The sequence below is a fragment of the Myodes glareolus genome, chromosome X (assembly GCF_982192425.1).
Source record: "Myodes glareolus chromosome X, mMyoGla1.1, whole genome shotgun sequence".
Taxonomy (NCBI): Eukaryota; Metazoa; Chordata; class Mammalia; order Rodentia; family Cricetidae; genus Myodes; species Myodes glareolus.
In genome coordinates, this window is record NC_142053.1 from 72,073,786 (window position 1) to 72,093,381 (window position 19,596).

General features: G+C 36.0%; 1 protein-coding gene across 1 annotated transcript in view; it reads right to left on the reverse strand.

Annotated features, from left to right (window-relative positions):
- The window catches only part of LOC125389245 (uncharacterized), a 209,560-nt gene that overhangs the window by 23,288 nt on the left and 166,676 nt on the right, over positions 1–19,596 (reverse strand). The window contains exons 9-11 of the mRNA XM_085684403.2: positions 3,253–3,362; positions 1,464–2,821; positions 579–668 (exon numbers count right to left, since the gene is read on the reverse strand). Coding sequence (XP_085540529.2) covers positions 579–668; positions 1,464–2,821; positions 3,253–3,362 — 1,558 coding nt within the window. The remainder of the gene's footprint in view (positions 1–578; positions 669–1,463; positions 2,822–3,252; positions 3,363–19,596) is intronic.

The following is a 19,596-nucleotide window of genomic DNA, read 5'->3' on the forward strand; positions in this document are numbered from 1 at the left end:
AAGTCATAAGGTAGAATTCATATGATTCAATTCATATAAAATAAGTAAAATAGAAAATTTGACAGAAAGTTGATCAGTTGTTTCGTAGGGAAAGATTGGGTAGGGGAAGATACATAGGTAATAGTTACAGAGTTGTCACTGTACTAATAAAATACTCTAACAGAGTTGATAGTTGCATGTATCTGTGAATATATTAAAAAACACTGAGCTTCATACTTTATTGGGTGAATTATATCCTAAACCATTAAAAACACATTATAGATAGGCATTGGGAGTCTAACCAGCATTGCAGGAAAACACCACATACTGCAAAAAAATGTTCCTGGGTTGATTATATATATATACAAATATATCATATATTTTATTCGACTTTATTTCATGTCCTTTTTGTTGTGCTTTTTTTCTTTGTAGTAAATCATATAATTTAGTATTATTATGTATTAAGTATTAAATTAAGTATTATTGTGTATTATATTACTTTGTAACCACTCTATCTCTTCAGATTCTGAATTTATTTTCCAAAATATTAACAAATAGTATGACTAAATTCTCAGACAATTTCTACTGCATATACTCACCTCTGTTATCTTTTTGTTGTACAGACTTATGCTTTTCAGTTTTCTTTTTCTGACCAAGCTTAGTAGGCAGGGTAAGAGGCCTCCAAAAACCTAGAGTCATATTAAACAGACTCAGTTATTTCCAATTACTAATAAAATGATATTATACAAAAGAATTTTAACTACACAATATTTGGGAAATTATGTTAAGGTATGTTACTTTTGTTTATTCTGCATTTGTTTAACTCTGTGAAGCTGTGATACTTTGCCTGTCTAAAACACCTGATGGTCTAATAAAGTTTTAAATGGCCAATAGCGAGGCAGGAAAAAGGATAGGCATGGTTGGCATGCAGATAGAATATATAGTAGGAGAAATCTGGGGAAAAGAGTTGCTGAGAGGTAGCCCAAGAAGAAGGAGGTCATCAGGGGACAGCCATCCAGCTACATAGTAATCCACAGAGTAAGTAAAAAATGGTTATAAAAACACTGTCTGTTATGGCCTAAGAACACAATGTTAAATTTAGCTAGCATCATTCTGAAATAAATAAAAGGGTTTAAGTATAGAAGACTAAGTACATCACCATTTAAATTACCTTTCCTCTCTTATAAAGGTGTCCCTGAAGTTCCTTAATTTTCAAGGAATAGTTTGCATTTATCTGTTACTCATGTTTATTTTATCATAATATAGAAGAGATAAAAAATTACCTAAAGCAAGAAGATATTCCTATTTTTGAAAGTGAAATAAAAATCTGGTATTACGATGTTTAGTCTCTGAATTTCTTATTAGTTTTTTTTAAGTGGTTTAAGACCAAACTATATCAAAGTTATTGACATTTGGGAAAATGTTATGATTCCATTAATAAAACTTATAAGGTATTTTTAAAGGCCACACATATTTTAGCTTACCTGGAGGACGATTATCTTTTCTACGAGCACCAAGTCGTTGTGCTTCATTTTCTGAATCACGATGTTCGGACTCCATGAGGTGTTCTCTTTCCTTATCCATTTGAAACCCCTCATTGTCAAATCCCTTCTCTGTCTTTATGGGGTGTCTTTTACTTTCAGGTTTATTTTGATCTCTTTCATTTCCAGCTTTTTTCTGATGTTTTTCAGATCTGGAGTCTACTTGATCTTTTTCAGTGATACTCTGAAATGTTTGAAGGTCACCCTGACATTTTCCAAAGCTATCTTGAGGTACTATAGACCGAAAATGATACTTTCCAGAGCTATCCCAGTGTCCACTATGACCAGAATCTAACTGTTCTATTTTAGCATCTAACCACTGCTGTAGAGACTCAGACTTGTGAGTCCCCTTGAGTCTTTCCAAATGATAGGTACTTTTGCATGCTTCAGCTTTCTTTATGTGCTTCACAGAATCAGAGGACATCACAGGGCTTTCAGAGTCTGAGTTCACTGTTCTTTCAGACCAAGAATCCTTTGTGGGCTTGTTATTAGCAGTGCTCATATGAAATGTTTCTGTATCTACGAAATGTTTCACAGCTGCTGAGGCTAGCACACATCTTTCTAAATCTGAGTCCATCTCACTTGATTCAGAGTCAGAGTCCATCAAATATCTCTTAGATCTTTGCTTTTCCACCTGTGTCATATGTACCTTAGACGTTGATGCTTTAACATTTTCTGTGCCTGAGTCTACTGCATAACTCTCAGAATCAGGTATCATCCAGAAAATTTCAGTCTCCATCACTGTTTTTTCAGAGTCCATTAGACGTTTTATGGAATCTGAAGCCATTTGACGTTTTTCTTCTTTCTTTCTTTCATTATTAGAGGTTGAGTCTCTTTCAGAGTCAGAAACTTCCAGGGATTTCTCTGAGCCTGAGAGCACCCAGTCTTTCAGAGATTCAGATTCCACCTGTTCAATTCTCACCAGCAGTTGCTCTGTCTTGGTGAAGTCTTCAACTGAGACTGAACCCATTTGATAACTTTCTGCTTTTAATGGGTGTTTTCTAGAGTCTTCATCCCTAGGAGACTTTTCTGAGTCAGAATCTACTCCCCATACTACCGATCCAGAGCCCTTAGATTGTTCTAACTCAAAATCTGAGACAACACCTCGGTCAGAGTCAGAATCAATTGCACATCTTTCAGAACCAGAGTCCATAAGGGGAGTATCACTTTCAATAATTGTTAGGTCTTCAAACGTTTTATAGTAAAAAGAACTCCCCAAAGTTTCAGATACATTTGTATCAGGAATTTCCATTTTAGATTTGTTTTTCTCATCATGTTCCGATGTAACTGCTCCTTCATCACTTCAAGAAAAACAAACATAAATGCATTTACAAGTTGGTACTAAGGCATTACCTCTGCTGAAATTCTTCTGTAAGAAAATACTATGGAGCATATAGTCCTATCTGTCTACTGTATAAAGCAAGAGGCAACATTAAGCTTTCTGTGAAAAAAATAAGAATATTAGTGTGTTTATTTTATACTCTTCCCTGACATAAGGTATTTACTTCTGCCCTCACATTAACTATTTTATGATGGACTTAAAATATTTCTCTGAGTAGGATAATGCCTTATTAACGTGTGATTTTCTTGTCACTATCTAGTCAATATATCAATTTTTAGGGATCAAGTATCACTTTTAAAATAAACTGTAAATTAAAAATAGGTTTTTTTTTTGCACTCAAGTCTAGGTGAAAATTGTATATAGATAGATCTGATTATTAGTGAGAGTTACCTTGGAGTGTCAATTCTTTGTGAAGATGAACAACTCTCAGATACTCTTTGATTTGGAAGGGATGTATATTGTATGGGAAGTTCATATGATAAGACAGTTGTAGTTATTGGCTGAAAAACAAATAAAACATGAAGTTATCGCTTTTTAGTTAAATACAAAACACAACACAATAAAGCATTTACACTGGAGAGGGTTATTAACTTGATTAGTTACAAACTAGAGCTTGATAGGTTTTGTATAATCTTCCTGAGTAAAATCTCATATTTAAATATAGACATGATAGACACATTATGGGATGTTTGTTCATTATCTATGTTCCTACAAACTAATCTCCATGCCTAAATAACAGAAGAGTCCTATGCAACCCAGTCTTGGGATTGCATGTAACTACCATTTGATTAAAATTAGATTAGCCCCATTCCCTTTGTTAGAGATTTGAAGTTAGTATTCAGAAAAATTTTCCCACCTTGTTATATGAAAATTAGAGTAAACAATATTAGTTTCTGTGTAAAATCTATGCCTGTCATGTGCTTAGAAGAGTATAACAAACAACCTTTCTTAAAGAATAGACATTCATGTCTAGAGGAAACAGATATAGGTGATCATATGATTTTAGAAAAAGAGATAGAAATATTTTCTACCAAGTTTTTGACATTTTTTTCAGTTAGCAATTCAAGTTTCTTCTTATAGTAACACTATTTCCTGTTCTTGAATATTTTTAGGTTATAATAGATTACTGAATTAAGTCCTTCACCATTTGTCCATTTTTTAATTCTTAAAGTATAAGTAAATTTTGTTCTTTTCAAACACGACTTTTTAAAGGGGGTAGAATTACAGCCAGCATTTTATTGAAAAACCAAAAACTAGAAAAGTATAACAAATGTGACTTTTAGACACATGAACATTACTAACACAGAAAGAAAGTTGGAGGATGACTAAAATTAATTTTATTTATGTGAAGACACTTCTTTTTTAATGTAAGTTTAACAAGACATAATGATATACTATAATGGGTCATTTAGATATGATATACGAAAATTTCCATATTATATCATATTTCAGAATTGATGGTAATACGTGAAATGTTTGAAATTTATTTTCTCAAAATATAACTGGAAGGCTTAAACATTATACTTAGAAGAATTGTTTGAAATATAATATATAATTATAAAATATACATGATTAAAAAATTAAAGATAACATTTATTTACAAGGTAAATAAAAAAGAAAAATATTAAAATTTCTACATTAAAGAAGTGGATAGAAAATTGTATTTATTTCCCAAATAATTATCTAAAAGCACTTCTCTCACTCCTATTCTAATGCTATATATAGAAAAGCTTATTAAACTCTCATTTTTCAGTGGCTAGTTTTATTGATTTATTGGTTTCTTTCATGCTAGGAAATATTGTAATTTTCTTACACGGTGTGTGTCTTTTTTCATGGAGAAAACATGATATTTGTGTGAGTCTACACTATTTCACTTAATATGATTCCCTCCATTTCCATCAATTTTACTACAAATGACATAGTTTCATTATTTTTGTGGATGAATGAAACTCCATTATGCATCTATACATTCACTTTATCCATCTTATGATGAACACCTAGGCTGACCCTATAATTTGGATATTAGGAATAGTGCCACAATAAGCATGGTTGTTAAAGTATTTTGTAATATGATTTCTTATTTTCCTCTAGATATACTTTCATGAATAATGTGTCTTTAACATGTGCTGCTTCTAAGCTTAGGGTTTTGCCTGAAACATTGAAATTGCTAGAACAAAATGTAATAGAGGTACTTTGACTCATAGGCAGGCAAGGGTAAGAACTTTATGAAAATTTCTCTAATATTTCAGTAAATAATAGCAAGAAGTAACAAATACTACTTCATGAAATTAAAACACATCTTCATAGCAAAAGAAATGACATAATAAAGAGACAGCCTTTAGATGATAGAAAACATGATAGAAGAAAATCTTTGCCACTTACACAGTTTACGGGGATTAATATCTACAATATATATTAAGAACTGAAAAAAGTAACACAGAAACCAAGCAAATACTCTAATCAACAAATGAACAAATTAAATAAGTAAATGCTTCTAAAAAGAAGAAGTACAGAGGGTTGGTGAGATGGCTCAGGGGTAAAGTTCTCTGCCATCAAGAATGATGAACTAGCTTTGATCATCAATACAAAGATATAATATATATATGGAATGGTAAATAATCTAACTGCATGCCTTTTATCATTACTTAATGTACCTATATCTTGCATTACTACATTTCACCCCTTAAGTAAGTATAAGTATTGGTCAGTTAATACTAAAATAATACTAGAGAAATGATAGGGACAATTACTAAATAAATAAAAGCCTAAAAATTATAAATTCAAGAAAACACCAGTTGTAAATTCTAGAGTTGAAAAAAATTAAATGATAAAAATAAACTACTAACTAGATATATGGAAATATATATTGGAGCTGTAATGAAAACTAGTTGAAATGGTAGGGACGAGATAAAAGGCCCTGAGCCTGAATGAATGGAGTTCCATCATTCCAAATAAAAGAGAAAAGTCACCAGAGCAACAGAAACTTATGAAATTATATCAAACACCAAGTCAAGGTAATATAAGAAGGAGAAGATACAACAAGAGAAATCAGAGAAAACACTTGTATCAAATGAGATTTAGTGACCAACCCTGAAGATACTTGAAGTAAAGGGATGTGGACACAGGGCCCTCCTAGTTCTTTCCTGTTGCACTCTTTCACATTTTCTTCTATTCTATATCCTTTGTGATCACCACAAAGGATATAGGATAAAGGATATAGGATATATTCCTTTGTGATCCTCATTCCCTGCCTCAATCCACAGAACCACACTCTACAAGGGAGTCAGGTGGCCACATTGGGCTAAGACACATGTAAGCTACATTTATTGTCCTTCCTGTCATCTATTCTCATCTCTCCAGATTAATTCCTAGTCCCTCTACTGCCCACTCAAGTAACCCCTCTTCCCAACGCGCCACAACTCCTTATGGATCCTACATCTTGGTGAAAAATCAGAGTCTTCCCAGGTCTTTCCCACGACCTCATTCACTCCTTTCTTCTAGCCTATCTCCATTTGTTTGTGACACTCTTAACTCACAGAAACACTCTATACCAGAAATCCCACAGTCAATAGATGTATCTAGGACCCAAAGTGAAAAATAGCCACAAAAGCATGCAATACTCAAAGAAGTTGAGATCAGATACCTACTCCAAGAAATACTTCAAACATCATAAATCCAGATGTTTCAGCATGCAAACACAAACATACAAAACTAAACAAAATTCCTCAACCAGAAGCCAGCAGCTCTATTTTGAAAGGCCCTGACAAAAGCATTTTACCTGAAGTACAAGACACGTATTTTAAAATAGCAATTATGATTATGCTGATTTAACTTGAAGAAGTATGAATGAATGCCTTATTGAAGACTGTGAAAATACAAACTGTTGAATGAAATAATGAAAACAATTCAAGCCATAAAAGAAGAACTAAACAAGGAAACAGCAGATTCTCAAATTGAAATAAGTTGGAAGTTAAAAACTCAGGATGGTAAACAAAAACTTTAAAGGTAAACATCACCAACAGAATACATGACACAGAAAAGAGAATCACAAGACAGAAACAAATATCTCAATATTGAATCTGATAAAAAAAAAAAACCAAGGAACAAAACATTCAGGAAATCAGGGACACAATGAAAAAATAAAACCTATGAATAGTTGGTATAAAGGAAGAAAAAGAAAGCCAAGTCGAACACCCACAAATATTTTTTAACAAAACCATACATTTCTCCAACTTAAGAAAGAGATGCCTATCAAGGTACAAGAATCATACAGAACAGCAAATGAACAGAAAAGAAACTCCCCACATCACAAAGTAATCAAAACACTAAATGGACAGAACAAAGAAAGTATGTTAAAAGCTGCAAGGGGCAAAGAACAAGTTATATATAAATGTAGGCCCACTAGAAAAAAAAAACTTGGATTTTCAATGGAGTTTCTAAAAGTTAAAAAGATGTGGACGGATGATTTTAAATTTCTGAGGGACCACAGAAAACAACCCAGACTAATATAATAAGTAAAACTATCAATCATAACCAATGGAGAAAAAAATCTATGATAAAAATAAATTTAAGCAATTTTTCTTCATGTATCCAGATCTACACCTCTACAGAAGGTACCAGAAGAAAACCTTAGTCTGAAAATAAATTTAAGTACACCTCAGAGGACACAAGAAATAAATAATTTCAGAACAGTGAACTAAATAATGTAGGGAGACCACAACAAAACAACAAAATAAGAGGAACAATATACATTAATCACTAAAATCTTTCAATATAATTTCCTACATGTGGACCTTGGGGGGAGGGAAGAGGAAGGAAAGGGAGCAGAGGAAAATGCAGAGCTCAATAACAATCAATAAAAAAACAATTTTAATCCAAAAAATTCCCTATTAAAAAGACACAGACTAACAGATGGTAATAGCTAACCGGATCCATCTTTCTGCTGCATCCAAGAAATATACCTCATCATCAAAAATCAGTATCATTATAGGATAAAAGAATGGGAGAATATATTCCAAGTTGATGAACACAATAAAGAAGCAGGTGTAACCATTTTAATAATTTAAAAGATAGACCACATACCAAAAATAATCATAAGAGATAGGGAAGAATACTCTATACTTATAAAATAAAAAATGTAACAAGAGAACATCACAATTCTAAACATTTATGTGCCAAATGCAAGGGCACTGAACTTCATTATAAAAAGAACATTACTCCAGCTAAATTCAGATATTGACTTTAACATAGTATTAGTTGATGACTTAATACCCTAGTACTGCCAATGGAAAGGTCATCAAACAAAAAATTAAACAGAGAAACACTGGAGTTAAATAACATCACAAATCAAATTGGACCTATCAGACAGATATCTACAGAACATTTCATTTAAACACAAAAGAATAAATTTTCTTCTCAGCATTTCAAGGAATGTTCTCCAATTTAACCACATATTAAGATACAAATCAAGTGTCAAAATATATTATAAAATTGATATTACATCCTTCATCATATCTGACTACCATGGCTTAAATATAGATATAGCTAACAATAGAAACAGCAGAAAATATACAAAAGTATTGAACATCCATTTGTAATAAAATCCCTAGAGACATTATAAATTCAAGGAACATATCTCAAAATAGGAGCAGGAAGTCCATAGCCAACCTTCAAAGGTAAGAATATAGTTTTTCTCCGTACAAACTTGATATAGTACCTAGCTACAATAATGGAAAACTGAAGGAGATCAAATCAGAAAGGACAAAGTGTGTCTTTATTTGAAGAGAATTTTTAGACATAAAAGATCCTAAAACCCACACCAGAAATAGTTTACAACTGATAAATATTTCCAGCACAGTAGCAGGACACAAGATTAACACATAAAAATTAATGGCTTTCCTATATACTGATGGAGGAGGGTTATCTGTCTATTGTGTTACTTTCATTGGTTAATAAAGAGACTGCGTTGGCCCTCTGATAGGACAGAAAATTAGGTAGGCAGAGTAAACAGAACAGAATGCTGGGAAGAAGGCAATGAGGCAGATGCCATGCAGCCAACCACCAGGTCAGACATGCTGAATCTTTTCCGGTAAGCCGCCACCTCGTGGTGCTACACAGATTATTAGAAATGGGTTAATCAAGATGTGAGAGTTAGCCAGTAACTAACTCTCTAGAGATAATGGGCTAGGCAGTATTTGAATGAATACAATTTCTGTGTAATTATTTTGGGTAAAGTTAGCCAGGAGGCAGGCGGCGGGAAGAGGCCCGCCATTCCTTTTTACATATATACAAATGAAAAACATACTGAAAAAGAAACAAGGAAACAATACCTTTCACAATAACCTCAAAAATATACGTTGGAATAAATCTCAGCATGCAAATGAGAGGCTTTTATATAAAAGCTTTAGGTCATGGAAGATTGAAATATTTCCCTTGCTCATAGACCAGTAGGATTAATTTTGTGAAAATAGCCACCTACCAAAAGCAATCTACACATTCAGTACAATCAGAATCAAAATACCAACACAATTCTTAGTAGAAATAGAAAAAAATCTTCAACTTCTTAAGAAAACAAATCAGAACAAAAATCCCAGCAGAGCTAAAATAATCCTGAATAATAAAAGAAGTGATGGAGGCATCATCATTTCGGATTTCAATCTGTGTTATATTACATAAGTATAGTTAAAAAAATCAGCATGGCATTGACATTAAAAAGAAAGACATTAATCAATAGAACCAAACTGAAAAACTAACATAATGCCACAAAACTTTGTAATTTTTTACAAAGCTAAAAATATACTGGAGAACTGTAGCCGAAGATCCATCAGGAGGGGTGAGTGTGTGCCCGGACCACCCTGGGAAGGAAGCACTGGCACCCTCCAATCCCCTAAATTTGGCATTGGCATAACAACAGAGAAGTCGACCTATGGAATCGAATAGAAGACCTGGGTATTAACCCACAAACATAGGAACACCTGATTTTTGACAAGGGAGCTAAAGGTATACAATGGAAGAAGGATAGCATCTTTAACAAATGGTGCTGGCATAACTGGATGTTAACCTGTAGAAAAATGAAAATAGATCCATATCTATCACCATGCACAAAACTCAGGTCCAAATGGATTAAAGACATCAACATTAATCCGACCACTTTGAAACTGATAGAAGAGAAAGTGGGAAGTAGTCTACAAGATATAGGCACAGGAGGCCACTTCCTAAGCAGAACCCCAGGAGTGCGGACAATAAGAGAAACAATGAATAAATGGGACCTACTGAAACTGAGAAGCTTCTGTAAAGCAAAGGACACTGTCAGTAAGACAAAAAGGCTACCTTCCGACTGGGAGAAGATCTTCACAAACCCCTCATCAGACAAAGGTCTGATCTCCAAAATATACAAAGAACTCAAGAAACTAGGCACTGAAACCCTAATTAACCCAATTACAAAATGGGGTACTGATCTGAACAGAGAATTCACAACAGATGAACTTCGAATGGCCAAAAGGCACTTAAGGTCATGCTCAACCTCCATAGCGATCAGGGAAATGCAAATCAAAACAACTTTGAGATATCATCTTACACCTGTCAGAATAGCCAAACTCAAAAACACCACTGATAGCCTATGCTGGAGAGGATGTGGGGTGAGGGGAACACTCATCCATTGTTGGTTGGAATGCAAACTTGTACAGCCACTGTGGAAATCAGTGTGGCGGTTTCTCAGGAAACTGGGAGTCAACCTCCCTCAGGACCCAGCAATTCTACTCTTGGGAATATACCCTAGAGATTCCCTAACATACTACAAAAGCATTTGTTCAACTATGTTCATAGCAGCACTATTTGTAATAGCCAGAACCTGGAAGCAGCCTAGGTGCCCCTCAATAGAAGAATGTTTAAAAAAGGTGTGTAATATATACACATTAGAGTTTTACTCAGCAGTGAAAAACAATGACATCTTGAATTTTGCATGCAAATCGATGGAAAAAGAAAACGCTTTACTGAGTGAGGTAAGCCAGACCCAAAATAGGAACACGGTATGTATTCACTCATAAGTGGATTCTAACCATAATTAAAGGTCTTTGAGCCTATTATTCGTGATCCTAGAGAAGCTAAATAAGAAGATGAACCTGATGAAGATTATTTAGCTATCCGCCAGGAGGTAGGAAATAGACAAGAGTACCAGGTAACCTCGGGTGCATGGGGGGGAGTGGGAGGGTTGTTCGAAGGGGAGACGGTTAGAGAGAAGGGAGTAGGGGAGGAATGGGTAAAGCTTGGTGGACCGGGATGGGGGGAGGGAGGAAGGATGAAAATGGGATCAGGGAAGAATATATTTCAACTAAGGGAGTCATTTTAGGGTTTACAGGAGACTTGATTATATATGAGATCCCAGGTCCAAGGAGAGATCCCCCAGATTGTTCTCTGGACAGAGGAGAGGGTGCCTGAACCGGCCTTGGCCCATAACCATACTGATGAATATTTTGCTTATCACCATAGATCCTTCATCTGGCGATGGATGGCAATACAGACGGAGACCCACATTGGAGCACCGGACTGAGCACTCCAAGGTCCAAATGAGGAGCAGAAGGACGAAGAAAATGAAAAAGGAAATCAGGACTGCGAGGGATGCTATCACCCACTGATACAAGGGAATGGATCTAATGAGAGCTTACCAAGGTCAGCTGGACTGGGACTGAATGAGGATGTGATCCAACCAGATTCTCTGAATGTGGCCGGATTCTCTGAATGTGGCTGGCTGGAGTCTTTCTGAAAAGCCATTGACAATGACACTGGGACTTGTTTCCTCTGCATATACAGGATTTTGGGGATCCAGTCTGTTTGGATACTCACCTTCCTGTACCTGGAGGGATGGGGGAGGAACTTGAACTTCCCACAGGGCAGGAAACCCTGACTGCCCTTAGGGACGAAGAGGGAGGAGGAGAGGGAGTGGGGGGAGTGGGAGGGTGTTGGGAGGAGGGGCGGAAATGGAAACTTTTATAATTTAATAAAATTACTTTAAAAAAAAGGCAGAGGTTAAGAGAATGGATGTGAAAACAGGATCCAATATTTTGCGGTTTACAAGAAACACACCTCAACCACAAAGAATGACATTTATTCAGATTAAAGAATTGGGAAAAGGTTTTTCAATCAAACGAACCTAAGAAAAAGAAGGGTGTTGCTATACTAATACTAACAAAATTGATTTCAAACTAAAATCAATCAGAAGAAATGGAGATGAACACTTTATACTCAAAACAGGAACAATTCATCAGGATGAAGTCTCAATCCTTAATATCTATGCTGCAAATATAAAAATATCCACATATGTAAAAGAAACATTACTAGAACTCAAAGCACACATCAAACCCCACACACTAATAGTAGGAGATTTCAACACTCCTCTCTCACTAAAGGACAAGTTAACCAGATAGAAACCTAACAGAGAAACAAGAGAACTAACAGAGGTAATGAATCAAATGAACTTAATAGACATCTATAGAACATTCCACCAAAATAGGAAAGAATACACCTTCTTTTCAGCATCTCATGGAACCTTTTCAAAAACTGATCACATTCTCAGTAACAAAGCAAACTTCCACAGATACAAAAAAATTTAGTAACCACCTGTGTCTTGTCAGATCACCATGGAATAAAGTTAGAATTTAACAACAATTCTACCCCCAGAAAGCCTACAAACTCATGGAAACTGAACATTCAACTACTCAACCAACCCAGGGTCAGGGAAAAAAAAATAAAGAAATTGAAGTCTTTTTTGAATTTATCGAAAATAAAGACACAACATACCCAAACCTATGGGACATTATGAAAGCAGTGCAAAGAAGAAAGTTCATAGCACTAAGTGCCCACATCAAAAAAATGGAGAAAGTTCACATTAGAGACTTAACAACACAGCTGAAAGCTCTAGAATAAAAAAGAAGCAGACTCACCCAGGAGGAGTGGGAGACTGGAAATAATCAAACTGAGGGCTGAAATCAACAGAATAGTAACACAGAAAACAATTCAAAGAATCAATGGAACAAAGAGTTGGTTCTTTGAAAAAAATCAACAAGATTGACAAACTCCCATCCAAACTAATCAAAAGGGAGAGAAAGAACGTGGAAATTCACAAGATCAGAACGGAAAGGGGGACATAACCACAGACACAGAGGAAATTCAGAGAATCATTAGGTGTTACTTCAAAAGCCTGTATGCCAAGATATTAGAAAATGTAAAATGAAATAGACTTGTTTTTAGATAAATACTATATACCAAAATTAAACAAGACGAGGTGAACAATTTAAATAGACCTATAAGTCGGGAGGAAACAGAAGCTGTCATAATAAGCCTCACAACCAAAAAAGCCCAGGACCAGATGGTTTTAGTGCAGAATTTTATCAGAACTTCAAAGAAGAGCTGATACCTATACTCCTTAATGCATTTCATAATACAAAGAGAAGAGTCATTGTCAAACTCTTTTTATGAAGCTACAGTTACCATGATACCTAAACCACACAAAGACTCAACCAAGAAAGAGAATTAAAGACCAATCTTGCTCATGAACATCGATGCAAAAATTCTCAATAAAATACTGGCAAACTGAATCCAAGAACACTTAAAAAAATTATCCATTACGATCAAGTGGGCTTCATCCCAGAGATGTATGGCTGGTTCAAAATATGAAAATCTGTCAATTTAATCCATCATATAAATAAACTCAAAGAAAAACCCATATGATCATTTCATTAGATGCTGAAAAAGCATCACCCCTTTATGATAAAGATATTGGAGAGGTTAGGGATACAAGGATGATACCTAAGTATAATAAAGGCAATATACAGCAAGCTAACAGCTACTATCAAATTAAATGGAGAGAAACTCAAATCCATTCCACTAAAATCAGGAACAAGATAAGGCTGTCCACTCTAACCACATCTCTTCAATATAGTGCTTGAAGTTCTAGCAATAACAGTAAAATAACATAAGGAGATCAAGGGGATTCGAATTGGAAAGGAAGAAGTCAAACTTTGATTATTTGCAGATTATAGTGTACATCAGTGACCCCAAAAACTCTATCAAAGAACTCCTACAGCTGATTAATACCTTCAGTGATGTGGCATCATACAAGATCAACTCAAAAAATCAGTAGCCCTTCTTTACATATAGGATAGAGAAGCAGAGAAGAAAATCAGAGAAACTTCACTTTTCACGATAGCTACAAACAGCATAAAGTATCTTGGGGTAACTCTAACAAAGGAAGTGAAAGATCTACTTGAAAAGAACTTTAAGGCTTTGAAGAAAGAAATTGAAGAGGATACCAGAAAATGGAAGTATCTTCCATGCTCTTGCATGGGTAGGATCAACATGATAAAAATGGCAATTCTACCAAAGGCAATCTATAAATTCAACATAATCCCCATCAAAATCCCAACAAAATTCTTCACAGAGCTTCAGAGAACAATAATCAAATTTATATGGAAAAACAAAAAACCCAGGATAGCTAAAACAATCCTATACAATAAAATTACGTCCGGAGGCATTACCATTCCTGACTTCAAACTCTATTACAGAGCTACAGTATTGAAAACAGCTTGGTATTGGCATAAAAACAGAGATGTCTACCAATGGAATTGAATCGAAGACCCGGATATTAACCCACAAACCTATGAACACCTAATTTTCAACAAAAAAGCTAATAGTATATAATGGAAGAAAGAAAGCTTCTTCAACAAATGGTGCTGGCGTAACTGGATGTCAACCTGTAGAAGAATGAAAATAGATCCATACCTATCACCATGCACAAAACTCAAGTCCAAATGGATTAAAGACCTCAATATAAGTCTGACCACACTGAACCTGATAGAAGAGAAAGTGGGAAGTAGCTGCAACACATGGGCACAGGAGACCACTTCCTACAAATAATCCCAGTAGCACAGACAATAATAGCAACAAAGGATGAATGGATCCTCCTGAAACTGAGAAGCTTCTGTAAAGCAAAGGAGATGGTCATTAAAACAAAAAGGCATTATACTGAATGGGAGAAGATCTTCACCAACCCCGCATCAGACAACGGTCTGATATCCAAAATAAATAACAAACTCAAGAAACTAGACACTAAAACTCTAATTAACCCAATTTCAAAAGGGGGTACTGAATAGAACAAAAGTTCAAATGGCCGAAGGACACTTAAGATCATGTTCAACCTCATAAGAGATCAGGGAAATGAAAATCAAAACAACTTTGAGATACCATCTTACATCTGTCAGAAAGGCTAAAATCAAAAACATCAATGATAGCCTATGATGGACAGCATGTAGAATATGGGGAACTTTCATTCATTGTTGGTGGGAATGCAAACTTGTACAACCACTTTGGAAATCAGTGTGGCAGTTTCTCAAGAAACTGGGAGTCAACCCACCTCAGGATCCAGCAAAACAGTTCTTGGGAATATACCCAAGAGATGCCCAATCATAGTACAAAAGCATTTGTTCAACTGTGTTCCTAGCAGCACTATTTGTAATAGCCAGAACCTGGAAACAACCTAGGTGACCCTCAATAGAAGAATGGATAAAAAAGGTGTGGCACATATACACATTAGAGTTCTACTCAGCGGTGAAAAAAATGACATCTTGAATTTTGCATGCAAATGGATGGAAATAGAAAACCCTTTACTGAGTGAGATAACCCAGACCCAAAAAATGAATATGGTATGTATTCACTCATAAGTGGATTCTAACCATAATTAAAGGGCATTGAGCCATAATTTGCGATCCTAGAGAAGCTAAATAAGAAAGTGAACTGAAAGAAAAACATGTAGTTATCCTCCTGGACATTGGAAGCAGACAAGATCACTGGGCAAAAGTTGGGAGCACGGGGTGGGGGTGGGGTTAGGGGAAGGGCAGATGGGTAGAGAAAAGGGAGAAGGGGAGGATGGGGAGAGCTTGGGGGAATGGGATGATTCAGATGGAGGAAGGGTGGATATGGGTGCAGGGAAGTAGATAGCTTAATTAAGGGGCCATTTTAGGGTTGGAAAGAGACTGGACTCTAGAAGGGTCCCAGGTTTCCAAGGAGATGCCCCCAGCTCTTTCCTTGAGCAGCTGAGGAGAGAGCGCCTGAACTAGCCCTATTCCATAGCCAGACTGATGAATATCTTGCATATCACCATAGAACCCTCATCTGACGATGGATGGAGATAGAGACAGAGACCCACATTGGAGCACTGGACTGAGCTCCTAAGGTCCAAATGAGGAGTACAAGGAGGGAGAACATGAGCAAGGAAGTCAGGAGTGAGGGTTGTGTCCACCCACAGAGACTGTGGAACTGATCTAATGGGAGCTCACCAAGGCCAGTTGGACTGGGACTGAACAAGCATGTGATCAGACCAGACTCACAGAATGTGGCTGACAATGAGGGCTGACTGAGAAGCCAATGATAATGGCACTGGGTTTTGATTTTAATGTATGTACTGGCTTTTTGGGAGTCTAGTCTGTTTGGATGCACACCTTCCTAGACTGAGATGGTGCGGGGAAGGCCTTGGACTTCCCAGAGGGCAGGGCACCCTGACTTATCGTAGGACTGGAGAAGGAGGGGGAGAGGAAGTGGGGGGCAGTGGGAGGGAAATAGGAGGAGGGGAGGAGGTGGAAATTGTTAATAAATTAATAGAAACAAAATAAAAGATTTGCAGGCACAACAAGTTTTCACAGAATACTTCTGAATTTCAATGTTATGAATTATGTAGATTGATTTATTTTTGGTTCAATTTTTAAAATTAAATTCTATATGAAATAGATCAGATCGGAAAAGTTTGGAAAAGGCTGAAACATTGTACTAAGATATTGTAGTAATAAAATATCCTAGAAATCATCTATTAGTATAAGAATGACAATTTAGCCACTTGGAGAATGCTTCTTCAATATGATCACACTAATGTGCCTTAACAGGAACTTTTGCCCCAATTATTGCAAATATGTCAAAGTAATTGTTTACACAATTTTAAGCAAACTAAGAAATTTTAAAACTTATTTTCTTAGAAAATTTTAGAGTGTAAACAGTTCTTGGCTTTTATATACAATTCTGTTAAGAATAAATTATAAATTTAAAAGTGGATAAATCATTCTAATGTATATTAATGGAATTTTAAAACTGACAAATATTACTCAGAAAAAGGTAATGCTGCAAATTACACAAGCATAAAATTTTGAAATGTTCTTAGCAAGCAATCCTGTATTTTATTTATTATGTATTACTGTACAAAAATACCATTTGGGAATAAGAATAAATCTTATGTTGACACAGTTACCATATTATGCTATGCCAATTATATGTAGCTTCTAATTTCTGTAATTCATACTTTTCAAGAATTCTTTTTCCCCTAAGTATGCATTTTGTAATTTAGGGTGTTAATAAATTATGCTGTACAGATATGGTATATCTCATTCAGTAGAAAATAAGCTTTTAAATTTTATTCACAAATTGATATACTTTCCTGTAGCATTTGTATCTTAACTCCTGCTTTCTGAAGTCAACTGAAAATATTTTGATAACAAATAATATGATATTATATAAAGTAAACAAAGCTGGCCAATGTGTGTGAAATTTCATTATATTAATAGTTACTGTCTTTTCAGTTTTAGGTTAAAATAACTTGTAAAATAATAAAACATAGGTCTTTGGTCACTGAATAGATGCAGACATGCATGCTAATCTAGAAAGACTTAATCACCACCAAAAAATAAGAGTCAAGAAATACAAGTTTCCTAACAATCTAACGAAAAACCATTTAGAATAACTTTTGGTCAGTATTGTTGACGTCATCAAAATAAAACAAAATTTCTGTTTTGCTTGCTTGTATGAGACAAGACTAATAAGGAAGCTTAATGAGAATAGGCATATATGTCAACTTCTCTGTCTACTGAGCTATTTACCTGCTAATCTCATTTTCTATTATTGAAAATAGTTTTTTTATCATGTAATATAGCCTGACTATGGTTTTCCTTCTACTACTCCTCCAAGTCCTCCCCACATCCTGACACTTCTGGAACTACAACCTTTCTGTCTCTCATTAGAAAAGAACAGGCTTCTAGGAGATGATAATAAAATATATAACAATAAAACTTAAGATAAAATAAAAACTATAACATTAAATTTGGACAAGACAAATCAACAGAAGTAGGAGTTTGCTTCGGGCCGTGGCAGGGTCCCGGTGAGGAGGAGCTTGGGTGTTCCCCGACCCCATAGAAGCCCAGGTCGCCCTGCAGTGCTGACTACCCCCTCCCGCCTGCCATCCCAGCTCCCATCCAGGTACGAATTCCTATATTTTTCCCTTCCCCCTGGGGCCATAAAATTTCCCCAGCTCAGCTGCCTTGCAAGCTGAACCTGGGCTGTAGGCGCAGCTCGACTCGAGGCAGTTCCTGGGTCTTAAAGGCCTCCCTGAGGACAGGTGGACCAGGTGCCAGCTCAGCCACATTCCTGACCAGCAGGGGCCCTGACTTCTAGCAGAGGGCCATCTGTGGGGTGAGCTTGCTTCGGGCCGTGGCAGGGTCCCGGAGAGGAGGAACTTAGGCGTTCCCCGACCCCATAGACGCCCAGGTCGCCCTGCAGTGCTGACTACCCCCTCCCGCCTGCCATCCCAGCTCCCATCCAGGTACGAATTCCTATATTTTTCCCTTTCCCCTGGGGCCATAAAATTTTCCCCAGCTCAGCTGCCTTGCAAGCTGAGCCTGCATTGTAAGCGCATCCAGGAAAGAGGGAGTGCCTGTGCTTCAACAGCCTGCCTGAGGAAAGGTGGGCATTCTGCCAGTGAAGTCCCTGCCCAAGAAGGGAACCTGACCCGATAACAGAAGTTCCAATAGAGAACATTTGAAGTAAGAGATGGGCAGACGCCAAGGCAAGACCTCATCCAACAATCTGAAAAACAACATGAAAACACCAGATCCCAACGACCCTACAACAGAAGGGCTTGAACACCTTAACCCAGAAGAAGTGGAAAAAAGTGCCATTATGAAAGCAATAGAGTCCCTTAAACAGGATATGAATAACTCCCTTAAAGAATTGGATGAGAAATATAACAAAAAGTTTGAAGAAATGAGTATAGAAATTGATGAGAAATATAACAAAAAGTTTGAAGAAATAAGTAAATCCGTGAATGAGACCCTGAGAAACCAAGAAAAAACAATCAAACAAGTAAAGGAAACAGTGCAAGAATTGAAAACTGAAATGGAGGCAATGAAGAAAACACAAACCGAGAACCGACTGGATATGGAAAACCTAGGTAAACGAACGGAGACTACAGAATCAAGCATAACCAATAGAATACAAGAGATAGAAGAACGAATCTCAGAATCTGAAGATACCATAGAGAAAATAAATGCTCTGGTCAAAGAAAACGGCAAATTTAACAAATTCTCTTCACAAAACATTCAGGAAATCTGGGACAATAAAAAAACCAAATCTAAGAATAATAGGGATTGAAGAAGGAAAAGAACTGCAGATCAAAGGCCCAGAAAACATATTCAACAAAATTATAGAAGAAAACTTTCCCAACCTAAAGAACAATATTCCTATGAAGGTTCAAGAAGCATACAGAACACCGAATAGACTGGATCAGAAAAAAACATCCCCTCGCCATATAATAATCAAAACACAAAACATAAATATTAAAGAAAAAATTTTAAGAGCTGCAAAGGAAAAAGGTCAAGTAACTTATAAAGGTAAACCTATCAGGCTTACACCGGATTTCTCTATGGA